This window comes from Hyalella azteca, unplaced genomic scaffold (assembly GCF_000764305.2).
Source record: "Hyalella azteca isolate HAZT.00-mixed unplaced genomic scaffold, Hazt_2.0.2 contig17119, whole genome shotgun sequence".
NCBI lineage: Eukaryota > Metazoa > Arthropoda > Malacostraca > Amphipoda > Hyalellidae > Hyalella > Hyalella azteca.
Window position 1 is genome coordinate 59168 of NW_025946916.1, and position 16477 is coordinate 75644.

General features: G+C 35.3%; 1 protein-coding gene across 1 annotated transcript in view; it reads left to right on the forward strand.

The window, feature by feature from the left end:
• LOC108675387 (Down syndrome cell adhesion molecule-like protein Dscam2) overlaps positions 1-16477 on the forward strand; it is a gene marked incomplete in the record, with an annotated part of 40677 nt that overhangs the window by 17539 nt on the left and 6661 nt on the right. The window contains 6 exon segments of the mRNA XM_047885159.1: positions 5328-5462; positions 6221-6484; positions 8934-9128; positions 9363-9509; positions 10563-10701; positions 12912-13039. Coding sequence (XP_047741115.1) covers positions 5328-5462; positions 6221-6484; positions 8934-9128; positions 9363-9509; positions 10563-10701; positions 12912-13039 — 1008 coding nt within the window.

Below are 16477 nucleotides of genomic sequence, written 5' to 3' on the forward strand. Positions count from 1 at the left end.
AAAATTCAATAGAAAATTCTCTCATGAAGCTCATTTTGTTGCAAGCAAGCGATCGGCCTCAAAATGGACGTTCTCTGGAGCCATGAATGACTGATTTCTTAATATTGAGATCTCCAAAGACGAGAGTGAACTGGAAATATTCGTGCACATGAACAAATATTTTTTGCTCGAATATCAATATGCATCGATATCAACAACATAGTTTTGTTACTTAAAACTTTGTGTCAATACTATATTTTTAATGCCAAAAACGATGCTTTCGAATGCTTGCCGCTCTTTTGAAGTGATCTTGAGGTAGTGACATGCCTTTAGAAGTAAGATATTGATGAACAGACCTCGAATCTATTGTACTTTGAAATAAATTCTCCTAATTTATAACCATTCCTACGAAATAGGCTTGGGTGTTTGCTTCAACATCGGCTGGGAGAGGTGCAGACAGCGAACGCGTTTCGCTAACTTTATCACCTCAAGGTAAGACATTCGAATCGTTTAGTGCGAATAAATACTTTCTGGACTTGAATAAATAAATTTTGTATGATGTTCCTGTCATATTATTATATTTTTTATATGTGACGTCGCGTAGTGCTGTTTGATTAGAAATAAATTTTGAACTAAACTATTCATACACACTCAAAAAATTTTTATATGTGAAAACAGACTTGAAGTGCCTAGTCACATTTCTGTCCCTATTCAAATATCCTAAGAAATGTTGCATTCCATTTTCACTGCAAATAAGAAAATGATCATAATTTATCGCAGTCATTAATTTTTGCTTTGAGAATTCTAAGTATAAAATAAACAAATCGATAAACATTATTCGATAATGATCAAATAATCCATAAACATTAGTTTCGATTATTATTACATACATATATAATATATTTTCGGTGTTCATTGCATGCGGATATAGATTTTATGCTTTGGCAACAATGAAAGTGCGCACTAGGAGAATTATATGAGACTTTGTTCAAATATCGACGCACTTTCTGCTGCGTAGTGTGGATCAAGCAAACATAATTTGGTGCTGTAAAAGGCGTTTCAGCTCCGTGCAGATAGTGCGTCTTAATAAGCGCAACCATCTTTATTTAAACATAATAACTCTCGTTTCTCTGAATGTGTGCAAATTTTAAGGTGCCACCAAGCGACGTCAAGTCATATCACAGTCAAAACAAGTGTGTGTTGTTAAATGCATCTCAATTGGGACAACACGACTTAGTTATTTTCTTGAGAGGCGGCAACTCTCATGGCTGCCCGAAGGTCACAGAAAGAGCGCCAGTCACAGTGGCGTGAAATGCGTCTGTATTTGGACAATCCAACTCATTTATTGTCTTAAGTGTACCAAAATGCGTCTCTATTTGGATAATATGACTCATTTATTGTCTTAAGTATACCAAAATGCGTCTCTATTTGGATAATATGACTCATTTGTTGTCTTAAGTATACCAAAATGCGTCTCTATTTGGATAATATGACTCATTTGTTGCCTTAAATACCAAAATGCCTCTCTATTTAGATAATATGACTCATTTATTGTCTNAGACAGGAACAGAGTGGGCAGCAGCCAGCCATCCCTGCCTGTCATCCATAAAACCTTGCAGGAAAAACCATCGGGATTCCCAAGGAGCGTCAAGGTGCGAACTATAATCAATTAATATTTTTCGAAATTTTTAGCGCATTTTCTCATTTATGGAAAAAATGCACTATTGTGCTCGCCATATCCGTCTTTCTGTCTGTCTGTCTGTCTGTCTGTCCGTCTGTCCGTCCGTCCGTGACCTCCAGTTTTCGTCGGCGAGAAAATGCGCTCTCTGTCACTCACTGCAGTGAGTACTGAGTTATATTTTTTTTAATAAGGGGACTTTTATTGACAAATAAATATTTATAAATATGGTTAATCATCCTATTGATATAGATTTTTAAAATAAATTTGTGTATAAAAATTAACAGGTTTTATAAAGACATGGGGAAATTTTGTACTTCTTTTACACTTGCAGATTGTAAGCGCGACAGCCAATAGCTTCAGGTTGACTTGGTTGCCTCCTCTGCCCAACGCAACCCACGGTACCTTGCTTGGCTACCATCTGGGCATCAGGCTTAACAGGTGAGCTTTCCTGAAGGAGTGAGCTTTTGTAAATGTATGAGCATCTGTAAATGAATGAGTTTTGTGAAGGAGTGAGCTTTTGTAAATGAATGAGCATCGTAAATGAATGAGTTCTGTGAAGGAGTGAGCTTTTGTAAATGAATGAGCATCGTAAATGAATGAGTTCTGTGAAGGAGTGAGCTTTTTTAAATGAAAAAGCTTTTGTAAATGAATGAGCATTCGTAATCGAATGAGCTTTCGTAAATAGATTAGCTTTCGTAAATGAATGAGCTTTCGTAAAGCAATGAGCTTCCGAAAAGCAACGAGCGTTCGTAAAACAATGATCTTTCGAAAAAGAAAGAAGGCACTGCTGTCTTTGTCAACTCTCACCAACCTGGTAACATGGAGACTTATCGTCTTCCTTCTCTATGTGGCATGAACACCTTTTTAGTAGGTACCTCTTATGTCAAACATGCGCCTAATCAATTTAAATTAGTGGAATCAGTTATTATCTAGTCATACGAACCATTAATAGTCATGACTAATGAAATTTGGTTATTTTTAGCCAACTCAATTTTGAGGGATAAGAACTATCTAACTTAATTTTCCTTGCCCTAGAAATAGAATGAGGGGATCATCTTGCATCAATTCCTTCAGGGAAGATGAAGCCAAATAATATATTACATCAATTCATCATACATCAAAACCAAATCATCATACGTATATACATCATCATATATCAATTTCTTTAGGGAGGATGAAGCCAAATCATACATTTTCCCAGCCATAAATTTCTCATTACGTAATTATTTCACTCAGTTTGAGCAGGCGAGACGACGTCTCATCCTACAGCTTCCTCACCATCAACCTCGCGGAAGGCGAAGAAGCGTCCGCGGGGGCGGTTGAGTACTCAGCCAAGCAGCTCACTTCGCTTGTGGATGAGATGCCCAGCATGCCGGGTAAGGGATTTGATTTATCTTATTTAATGACTGGTCAAATTTATAAATAAGTTAAATTAATTAATTTAATTATTTTTAAATGAATTTTTAAATATAAATAATGTAATTTAAATTATTGGAATTAATTCATTTTAATTTTCTTATTAATTGATACTAATGCGGACTCATTTCTTTTAGTTGGTATTTAGTTGCATCAGTATTTAATTTTTTAGTATAATTAAATTATACATTACATCAAACATTACAGTACATTTAATTAAATGATTTAAGCATGAAGGCATCACAATCATATCATCGTATGTATATGGTGAGAAGGATTTTCTTTTTACAGTTATGGTCAAATTTGCTAACATCTTTGAATTTGGAAACAAGCCTCCACATTCCTGTGAATTTTTTATTTTATTTTTTCCTTATTTGAACGCCATTTTCATTCACACAACACATCACCTCTTGCACCGTGGCTTTAGCTTAAACTTATCAATTAAGAATTTTTTTAGATGATATATAATCTTTGATTTGTCTTCTTTATACCCCGATGATTTCTCAGCAAATTAATTCAATTCTCAAGTAGAAATATTATCATCATTTATTTTTTTTTGCGGGCAGCAGCCCTCGCTGGGAGCAAAATTTTTTTTCTGTTATTTATTTTATTTTTTTAACGGGCAGTAGCCTCACTGGGAACAATATTTTATTCTCATTCATTTATTTTATTTATTTAATTTTTTCTTGCGGGCAGCAGCCCTCGCTGGTACCAATATTTTATTCTCATTCATTTATTTTATTTATTCAATTTTTCTATTTTGCGGGCAGCAGCCCTCGCAGGGAACAAAATTTTATTCTCATTCACTTATTTTATTTATTCAATTTTATTTAATCACTAGAAGGAACACTATCACTCTCTATGTGTTTCATTCACGTTGGGAAAACTCGAAAAGATTATGCTAGTAACGATGTAAGTTATGCTTACATCATTCCCCCTCGATGGAAGTGAAAGTGTGACGAATATAATATGTCAATTTTAGTCACCTACAAACTTTCTTCTATTAATTATGACATTTTGCCAAGCCTGAATAATTACAGCAATTCAGTTGCAATCAACTTCAGAAACATTGCAGAAAAAGCAATTCAATGTTAATTGGCTTATCTACGTGGTCTACCCACGAACGTCCATGACGCAGGATCTGACTTGGGATTTTGCACTCTCTGGTCTAGATAGTACAAGTAAATTTTAATTGTTAAATTGACTCTTTAGTGATGTTTTCAAATAATTATTACATGAGTCTCTACCACATTATAATGCATTTGATAATATACCTGGACTCATTCTATGGAGGCATTTAATAGCTTATCACACGCATTAACATATCTAGAACTTTAATTAACACATACGATTAAAGCCAATAATCGCTTCTTCACGCTTATCTTCCGCTAATTATGCTACGAATCTAAACCCCACTAATCGCTTGTAGAGCTTAAAACCCACTTCCCATTCCCCCAACTCTCCTTAACTCCCCCAGAGCTCATGAACCTGAAGTTTATGACTCATTTTTCATCCATGAACTCCTGTTCCATCCACTAGCCCAAATTTTCATCCACAAATCCCACTTTTCATCCACTAGCCCAAATTTTCACCCACGAACCACACTTCTCGTCAGTGAACCCAACTTTTCATAAATGAACCCACTTTTCATACACGAACCCCACTTTTCATCAAAGAGCCCAACTTTTCATCAATGAACCCCACTTGTCATCCTATAGCCCCACTTTCCATCCCCTAGCCCCACTTTTCATCCACAAACCCCTTTTTCATCCACGAACCCCACTTTTCATCCACGAACCCCACTTTTCATCCACGAACCCCCACTTCTCATCCACGAACCCCACTTTCTGTCNCCCCACTTTTCATTCGCTAGCCCCACTTTTATCAACGAACCCCACTTTTCATTCACGAACCCCCCTTTTCATTCACTTACCCCACTTCTCATAGACGAACCCCACTTTTCATTCTCTAGCCCCACTTTTATCAACGAACCCCACTTTTCATTCACGAACCCCCCTTTTCATTCACTTACCCCACTTCTCATAGACGAACCCCACTTTTCATCCTCTTGCCCCATTTTTTATCCACGAACCACACATTTTATCCACGAATCCCACTTATCATCCTCTAGCCCAACTTTTTATCCTCTAGCCCCACTTTTATCCACAAACCCGACTTTTCATCCACTAACCCCACTTTTCATCCACGAACCCTATTTTTCATCCATGAACCCCCCTTCCCACTCCCCCAGAACCCTCGTCGCCGCCGTCCCACGTGACATGTGACGGCGTGACAGCGTCGTCGCTGCTGGTGTCCTGGTCGCCGCCCACGCACGGCGCCAACGGCGTCATCACGAGCTACAGGATCGTGTACCGGCGGCTCATGGGTGTGTAATTTCTTTCGTATTTGTCATTTTTTTCATTTGAAAGTATAAGATGCTTAGAAAAAAGTATAACTCAATACTCACTGCAGTGAGTGACAAAGAGCGCATTTTCTAGCCGACGAAAAGTTGAGGTCACGGACAGACAGACGGACGGACGGACGGACGGACGGACATGGCGAGCACAATAGTGCATTTTTTCCATAAATGAGAAAATGCGCTGAAAATGATAAAATTAATAATGATATTTAAATATAAATAGGGAAATCAGTGATATATAGGAGGTAAAATTGAAGCGATGCCATGTGAAAGTATGAAAGTCACTCCTGAGCGCTGTCTGTTTTTCTCACGCGTTTATTTACATGCCGATTTTAGGTAAAATTCGAGGTGGCTGTTTTTAAACATATTTTAATGAAGTGAAACTAACTATGAAAATATATGCATATAAACACATTCGAATCATAAGAAACTATTAAACTTTATGCGTATTTTTAGTTGTGGAATTAGATTAATGAAGAGAATTTATGTGTCGCTGAAATTCTTGAGAAGAACGATTTCTTGTGAAATCTTATATATTATTTTTAAACTTCTAGCTCTGTTATTTTCCTTGTTTAAAACTGCTTAGAAATAAAAACTGTACACATATATAAAGAAGATGTAACTTAGTCCATTGGAAAATCGTACTTTGTGACTTATCTCTTAAAGTTAACTAAAATTCTTCACATGATAATAACACATCTCAGCGCGAAATTGTTCTTTCACAGATGCGCAAAGTGACGCATTGGTGAACCTACCATTATCTCCGGCCACATCACCGACCATTGGTCACCATTACCTCAGCATTGGTACCAACGGGTACTCTGGTACTGACAGCAGTGCAGGTGGTGTGATGGTCATCACAGAGGGACTAATGGCAAGGCTGGTGTCACTAAAGGCATACAGTAACTACTCAGTGGCAGTGGCAGCGGCCACTGCCATCGGCACAGGAGTAATGAGTGAACCTCTTATCTGCACTACTGAACAAGATGGTTAGAATAATGGCTTTACATTCATGTCTCTGATATATGATATATGGTATAGGCTATATGCCATATAATATATGGTATATGCTATATGCTATATGATTATCGACTATTGTATGCTCGTTTATTTGAATATTGGTCATTACGCTTAAGTCATTACCTCATTTCTGTTTCCAATTGACAGCATCAGTTCAGCTTTTCCAGGCAACTCAGTATTGATAGTTTTGTTCTAGTTATCTTTTATTCCGTCAATATTCTTTTTCGATATGTTACAGGGTATTGGTTTAACGTAACCGGGAATAAGGCTAATAGAATGCTATGATTTTTTGTCACAATTTATGTTAGAATTTCTGTCTTACGGATAAGAAACGCATTCACCCAAGTGATAAACATTAAACATTTCTAATTTGAATGGTATGCGAACTAAAGTATTCAATTTCGAGCAAACTCAACACTTGTTCATCCATTCTCTTAACACAAATCGACATTTTTCAAATACTTCTTCTGAAAAAATACTTCTTGATATTTCCCTTCTCTCTAAGATCTAGATATTGTCAAATAATTATTTAATATTGATAAGTAAGATCTTGATATTTATTATCAAGTTCTTAATATTGATAAATAATAGCTTGAAATTGTGTATACAAGATCTTGATAATCATAAAAAGTTCTTGATATTGATAAATATGATCTTCATGATATTGATAAGTAAGATCTTGGTATTGATATTGCTAAATAAGATCTTGATGATCTTGGTATTGATAAATAAGATCTTGATTATCTTGATATTGATACAAATAAGATTTCAATGATCTCGATATTGATAAATAAGATCTTAATAATCTTGATATACGCAATGCTATCGGTAAAACTTTAATATTCCGGGCGTTAATTCAAAAATTTATTAACCAATTTAATATTCGGGGCATTATTTAATCAGAAATTCAATAATCGCTTTAGTATTCGGGGCATTAATCAATCAAAAATTAATCAATCACTTTAAAATTCCTGGCATTAATTAATCAAAAATTCATTAAGCACTTTAATATTCAGGGCGTTTATTAACACGTTGACTCCGAAGTGGCACATATGCGTCCCACGAAATGTATTTCTCCAGGACGAAGTGGTGCATAATTCAGGTTGCCTAAAATCGGCCAAATCCGAAATCAAAAAAGGCCGATAACTCAATATATACTAGTTTATTTGTAGGTTCCGCTATAAAAATTTCAATTATTTTCTTTTTTTTTCAGTATTTAAAATTTAATTAGGAAGTACCCCTATCATAAGTTTTAGCCGGCCAACGCTATTGAGAAAAACTAAATCACGGAATTTGTCCGGAAAAATTACCGTCTGGCAATCCTGTTTAAAAACATTACAAAAAATGAAATAATAGTACAAGATGAAGCAATCGTAGTCAACGTGTTAATAAAAATTCATTAACCACTTTAATACTCGGGGCATTAATTAATCAATATTCATTAATCACTTTAATATTCAGGTCATTAATTAATCAAAAATTACTTAATCACTGTAATATTTGGGACATTAATTAATCAAAAAATCATTAATCACTTTATTATTCGAAGCATTATCTAATCAATATTTATTAATCACCTTAATATTCCGGACATTAATTATTCAGAAAATTATTAGTCACATTAATATTTAAGGCATTATTAAATCAAAAATTCATTAATCACTCTAAAAGGAATTTAAAAGTAAAGTAAAGTTCACCATAAGAAATGGTGAACTTTTTGGCTATTTTCTTTACTTTTAAATTCCTGGTAAATTTGCGACTTAAGCAGCCAAGTGATTTTAATACTTAAGCACTTTAATATTCGGGCATTAATAAATCAAAAATTCATTAATCACTTTAATATTCAGGCATTATTAAATCAAATATTCATTAATCACTTTAATATTCGGGCATTAATCAATCAAAAATTCATTAATCACTTCAATATTCGGAGCGTTACTTGATCAAAAATTCATTAATCTATTCGAATATTTCTCAAACATAAAAGGTACGCGACAAATCAGGTAAGTTTTTGAATACTCAAAAATCTATTGATTTTCATTTGATTAAAGCATATGAATATATTAGAAATTATAGAAAATATGTTGATACATTTCTATTTTTGTATTAAATAAACTCGTATCTTGGATATATCAAAAGAGGTTCCGATATAATGATTAAGACTACAATGTTCAAAATTTCTAGTCCAAACGTATATTCCAATGGCTCCATTGACTTACAGTTCAGTCAAGAATATCACTAAATATGTTTAATAATATTTGATAGCCTATAAACAAAAGTATGAAAATATTTATTAGAAATCACGACTATCGTCGTGAATATGCTTCATAATATTTGATCTCTTTAAAACAAAGATTTGAAATACTTATTCTGTTTTATAATAATTAATTGCTAAAACACGACCATCGTTGGGTGTAGACAACAGCGAATCTTCCCCCGTCGTGGAGGCCCACACGAAGGGTCGGCCCCCGGAACCTCCCCCGCAGTTCCAGTTCATCACAACGAACAGCACCCAAGCCACCCTCTACCTCACCCAGTGGGAGAACGGGGGCTGTCCCATCACACACTTTAGGGTGCAGTACCGCAAGCACCGGGTGAACGACTGGACCACGGGTGAGATGTGCAGTATTATGCAGTATTATGTGCTGGGTGGGTGGGTGAAATGGTGGTGAATTTAGCAGTATCGTGTGCTGGATGGGTGGGTGTGTGAAATAGCTTTGAGTGATACATTAACGTGTGCCGAAGTCTTCTTTTCTGTTCTGCCTTAAACTATATGAATGTCAATCAAATTTCTATATCTACAGAAGTATAAATTCTAATATCTAGTCCTCTTGATATCCTATGCAGTTAGCAATTCAGTTCCGGTGCATCGCACCTACGCGGTGTCGAACCTGGAGCCCGGGCAACAATACGAAGTGCGGGTGACCGCACACAACTCTGCGGGTGCCACCCCTGCCACCTATAGCGTGGCCACCCCACTGCTGCACGGTGCCGGTGACCAGCGCACTCCATGCTGACTTATTCAATATACGATTTTTTCATCATCAAGAAAATCCCTTAGTATTAACTCCACACCTCAATGATACAAATGTCGATGCTGAGTCAGACAAATGAAGCTTTTTCCATCAACAGGAAGAACACTTCCCACGAATGCAATTATGCAGACAATAACCCTTTTTTATTTAATTTGTTTCAGACATTGGGCAACGCTCCTTTATTCTGATTAGTATTTCTTTTTTCTTCTCAAAATGAATTGCACATTTACATATATCAACAATGCACATATACTAGTACCCCATTTCTTAATTATTTGCCTTAAAATTTCAGTTTTTGCAGACTATTATTGTAATAACGAAGGGAATCCCTAAAAAATCTACATTTAATCTGTTTTCTAAAGTGATCTCTAATTTTGCATTTTTTACACAAATTTCAAGCCGCTAAACTTAGATAACAAAAATATAACTCAGTACTCGCTGCAGTGAGTGATAGAGCTGTCTCTTATACACATCTAGATGTGTATAAGAGACAGCTGCTGTAGTGTGGATCAAGCTAACATAATTTGGTGCTGTAAAAAGGCGTTTCAGCTCCGTGCAGATAGTGCGTCTTAATAAGCGCAACCATCTTTATTTAGACATAATTACTCTCGTTTCTCTGAATGTGTGCAAATTGTATGGGTGCCACCAAGTGACGTGAGGTCATGTCGCAGTCAATACAAGTGTTTGTTGTGAAATGCATCTCATTATGGAAAACACGACTTAGTTATTTTCTTGAGAGGCGGCAACTGTCATGGCTGCCCTCAGGTGACAGAAAGAGCGCATAGTCACAGTGGCGTGAAATGCTTCTGTATTTTTGCACAATACGACTCGTTTATTGTCTTCAGTGTACCAAAATGCGTCTCTATTTGGACAATACGACTCATTTATTGTCTTAAGTGTACCAAAATCCAAGTCTCCAAATGGGTGCTTGATTAATTAGGATTGATTAATTAATGATTGATTAATTAGGGTGAGTCACTGTGACCCTTAATTAACGCAAGACATGCCACAGTGAAGGCAGGCGTGTGGTCGGTGGGTGGTACAGTGGGTGTGGCGTGGAAGCAAGACGTGAGGCTACCGTGTCGGGTGACTGGGGAACCCAAGCCCACTACCACCTGGACCCATCGCGCTGGTCCAGTCCACTTCGACAGGTTCCGCACTTTTTTATTTCTTATTATTTTATTTCCTTTCCTTTTATTTTATTAAAATTTAAAATTTTATTGTAATTTAATTTTCAAACTTAATTCTTCCACTTATTTTCCAGATTTATTAAAATATTTTTCCACATTTATTTAGCCCCCATAAATCTTCTTCCTATATAATTCGAATAAATTTAAATTAATAATTTCTTACAATTCATCATTTCCCTTCTTTGAGCCATTAATGAATAGATCAAAATGCGTATCATATGATATTGCGTTAAGGTCTCTGCATCAAAAACATAAACTACCTTGTGTATTATCATATATATTTTGATAATTTCTAATAATTGGTTAATCTCATAGCTGAATGTTGAGATACGAAATTTGCTACGAAAATATTGTGTTTCACTCAATAAGATAACCTGATTATAAATGTCACTGTATTGAATTGCGAAATAATATCATAAATATTATTAAATATCGTTCCCCGTGGAGAATGATACGTAGTTTACTCACAAATATTCAAGATTACGAATTTTAATTACAGTACTGGTGCGTATTTTGTGCCTCATAAGGGAAGAGCAAACTAACGAAAAGCTGGCCTAGAATCAACTAACGTCTGAGCATATTATTGCTGTTAAAATCATACTATTAATATTATTATCAAAATGATACTAATGATATCATTATTAAAATAATTCTAATTATATTATTATTATTTAAATAATATCATTGATATTGTTCATATCTGCATGGATGAACTAGTGCTACTCAGCAAACTCTCCATGTCTTTGATTAATCAGTATAATAATAAGCAATATAATTAATTGTAATTATTAATCAATAAAATCATTACATAAGATCAAAGGCTATCAAGAACAGGATTGATTAGGTTTACTTAATTGAATCTCGAAGTTCATAAATAAGAAAATTTTTATAACATAAATAAGACAATTTTTAATATGTTAACTAATTTCAACTATTTAATTTTCGGAAATAAAATTCTTGAATATTTCATACTTCTACAATTATCATATTAATTAAAGTAACTAGTAAAAATAATTATCAAGAGTATTTTATAATAAACTCAGGTGGTGATATGTCATTAATGATAGACAACCATTTTATGTTGCTATCATGAAAAATCGTACGTGGATTTCATGAGCGATTATCAAACATTATTCCTGGATTTGTGGAAAAATTATCAAACATCGTCCGTATATTTTTTCTCCAGCCGTATTTATGTGTAGAAAGATTCCCCGTAGTTTATACCAAGCTCATGGTATGACATCTATGATAGTCTCAACCATTTTAAGGAGCTATCATCACACATCGTCCGTATATTTTTTCTCTAGCCGTATTTATATGTAGAACGATTCCCTGTAGTTTATACCAAGGTCATGGTATGACATCAATGATAGTCTCAACCATTTTAAGGAGCTATCATCACACATCGTTACGTGGATTTCAGGAACTATTATCAAAAATCGTCCGTATATTTTTTCTCCAGCCGTATTTTTGTGTAGAACGATTCCCTGTAGTTTATACCAAGCTCATGGTATAACGTCAATGATAGTCTCAACCATTTTACGTTGCTATCATCACACATCGTACGTTGGTTGCATGTACGATTATCATACATCGTCCGTATATTTTTATTTCTCCCGTATTTATGTGCAGAACTATTCTTTGTAGTTCATACCTATCTCATGGTATGACATCGATTATAGCCTCAACCATTTTACGAAGCTATCATCGCACATCGTCCATATATTTTTTCTCCAGCCATATTTTTATGTAGAACGATTCCCTGTAGTTTATACCAAGCTCATGGTATGACATCTATGATAGTCTCAACCATTTTACGAAGTTATCACTCATCACACATCGTACGTGGATTTCATGAGCTATCATCAAACAACGTACGTATATTTTTTCTCCAGCCGTATTTATGTGTAGAACTATTCCTTGTAGTTAATACCTAGCTCATTGTTTGATATCAATGACAGTCTCGACCATTTTACGAAACTATCATCACACATCGTACGTGGATTTCATGAACCCATTTCAAACATCATCCAATTATATTTTCTCTCTAGCCGTATTTATGTGTAGAACGATTCCCTATAGTTCATACCTATCTCATGGTATAACATCAATGATAGTCTCTACCATTTCACGTTGCTATCATCACACATCGTACGCTTGTTTACCCCCAGCCGCACGTCTGTGGTTGACGACTTCTTACGGCTGCTGGACGTACAGCGCAGCAGCGCCGGGCGCTACGAGTGCACCGCAGTCAACGAGCATGGCTCCGACTCTGTCGTATACGACCTCAGGGTGCTCAGTGAGTCACTTATTTCTCTGTGTGTAGAGTGGGGAATACGTTACTTGAGTGTGATTAATTGATTAGGGTGCTCAGTGAGTCACTTATTTCTCTGTGTGTAGAATCGGGAATACGGTACTTGAGTGTGATTAATTAATTAGGGTGTTCAGTGAGCCACTTATTTCTCTGTGTGTATNTCAAGAACAGGATTGATTAGGTTTACTTAATTGAATCTTGAAGTTCATATATAAGAAAATTCATATACTTTGTTTAAGAACATAGTTATTATATGCATTATTTAATAAGTAGAACAGTATTATTTTTTCCAAGATCTTGGCTGATGTTATATGCATCAAGAAAGCAATTGTACTATATTGCATTTATACTAATTGTTCATTGGTACTATTTTATAATTTTCATAGAACAAAAATCACAGCCCATTGAAGAAATTACCGCTACATTTTTAACGAAAATATTTTATGTGCTGTCTCGCGACTTTATCCTTCAACGATTTAATAATAACATTTTTCAATATTTTAACTAATTTTAACTTTTAAATTTCTAGTTATAGCATTTACAATATTTGAACTCATTTTAACTATTCAATTTCTCGTAATAACATTTTTTCAATATTTCATATTTCTGTAATTTTCATATATGTAAAGTAACTAGTGACAATAATTATCAAGAGTATTTTATAATAAACTCAGGTGGTGATATGCCATTAATGATAGACACAACCATTTTATGTTGCTATAATCATACATCGTACGTGGATTTCATGAGCGATTATCAAACATGGTGCATGGATTTATAGAGAAATTATCAATTATCATCCGTATATTTTTTCTCTATTCGTATTTATGTGAAGAACCCTTCCCTGTAGTTTATACCCAGCTCATGATATGACATCTATGATAGTCTCAACCATTTTACATAGCTATCATCACACATCGTCCGTATATTTTTTCTCCAGCCGTATTTTACACGCAGAACTATTCCCTGTAGTTTATACCTAGCTCATGGTATAACATCAATGATAGTCTCAACCATTTTAAGGAGCTATCATCACACACCATACGTGGATTTCATGAGCTGCCAGCGAACATCGGCCGTATATTTTTTCTCCAGCCGTATTTATGTGTAGAACGATTCCCTGTAGTTTATACCTAACTTATGGTATGACATTGATGATAGTCTCAACCATTTTACGTTGCTATCATCACACATCGTACGTTGGTTGCATGTACGATTATCATACATCGTCCGTATATTTTTATTTCTCCCGTATTTATGTGCAGAACTATTCTTTGTAGTTCATACCTATCTCATGGTATGACATCGATTATAGCCTCAACCATTTTACGAAGCTATCATCGCACATCGTCCATATATTTTTTCTCCAGCCATATTTTTATGTAGAACGATTCCCTGTAGTTTATACCAAGCTCATGGTATGACATCTATGATAGTCTCAACCATTTTACGAAGTTATCACTCATCACACATCGTACGTGGATTTCATGAGCTATCATCAAACAACGTACGTATATTTTTTCTCCAGCCGTATTTATGTGTAGAACTATTCCTTGTAGTTAATACCTAGCTCATTGTTTGATATCAATGACAGTCTCGACCATTTTACGAAACTATCATCACACATCGTACGTGGATTTCATGAACCCATTTCAAACATCATCCAATTATATTTTCTCTCTAGCCGTATTTATGTGTAGAACGATTCCCTATAGTTCATACCTATCTCATGGTATAACATCAATGATAGTCTCTACCATTTCACGTTGCTATCATCACACATCGTACGCTTGTTTACCCCCAGCCGCACGTCTGTGGTTGACGACTTCTTACGGCTGCTGGACGTACAGCGCAGCAGCGCCGGGCGCTACGAGTGCACCGCAGTCAACGAGCATGGCTCCGACTCTGTCGTATACGACCTCAGGGTGCTCAGTGAGTCACTTATTTCTTTGCGTGTAGAGTGGAGAATACGATACTTAAGTGTGATTAATTAATTAGAACTCAGCCTCAGAGTGCTCAGTGAGTCACTTATTTCTCTGTGTGTAGAGTGGAGAATACGGTACTTGAGCGTGATTAATTAATTAGGGTGCTCAGTAAGTTACTTATTTCTCTGTGTGTAGAGTAGACAATGCGAGACTATGATTAATGGTATGAGCGATTAATGAGTCACTTATTTCTTTCCATGTAGAGTGGGGAATACGATACTTAGGTCTGGTTAATGACTTAGGAGCTTAGTGAGTCACTTATTTCTCTCCGTGTAGGGTGGGGAATACAATGATATTCTCCACTGATTTCTCCTGGCTCCGTGTAGAGAAAGGAATGATTACGTACGATTAATGACTTCGAACTCGGCGAATCACTCAACTCTCAACTTTCTTAATTGCAAAATAAAAAATTCAACGAAAATAATGACTTATAATGCATATTCGTTCGTTAGAATAATTGTAACTCGATATACGACTGTGGAGGATTTGTGATTTTTAGTTTAACCTATAAAGATTATTATTAAATAATCGGCAAGAGGATTGACTTAGAATGCTCTGTAAATGATTTTTAAACATTAATTTAAATAATTATTAATAAAATCTTTTAGCCGTATAGATGATTTACGTTGTAATGGGAGAAATAAGCTACATTCCGTGAAAAAACGAATTTATTATCTTAGGAATTTATTTATTATATATAATCCCGTGAAATAAAGGAATTTACTATCTAGGAACATAATCTGTAATATATACACTAATAATTGCACTGTCAAACAGAGATGAGGCTTGAAACATTCAAGTAATACACACAAGACGAAACAAGAAACGCAAACTGATATTGCTCACGTTTCATTTCCAATAGCCACCTAAGTTGAGGTTGGAGTCCTGCTACTGATTAGCAAAAGCCGTTTCCATAATAAAATGATCTTGATCCGATGTTTTTAATTTTATTTTTTATCGGAATTAGAGAAGTGCGGTGGCTTACAACAAACGCACAGCGTTATAAATGCGGCCTATAGAGTTGGTCCGCTACAGCGTGCATCAGTTCGCCGGTTAATGAACATTGGTCCGGCCTGCAGCTTCCGAATTTTATTAGAATGTCTGCTTTCGATTCTTTACATCTCTAACATTAGTAATCACTGAATAATTAGAGAAGAATTTTTATATCTCTAACACTGACAATCACTGGATAATTACTGAAGAGTTATTAAATTTCTAACACTGACAATCACTGGATAATTACGGAAGATATTTTTACATTTCTAACACTGACAATCACTGGATAATTACTGAAGAGTTTCTACATTTCTATCACTGACAATCACTGGATAATTACTGAAGAGCTCTTACATTTCTAACACTGACAATCACTGGATAATTACAGAAGAGTTTTTACATTTCTATCACTGACAATCACTGGATAATTACTGAAGAGTTT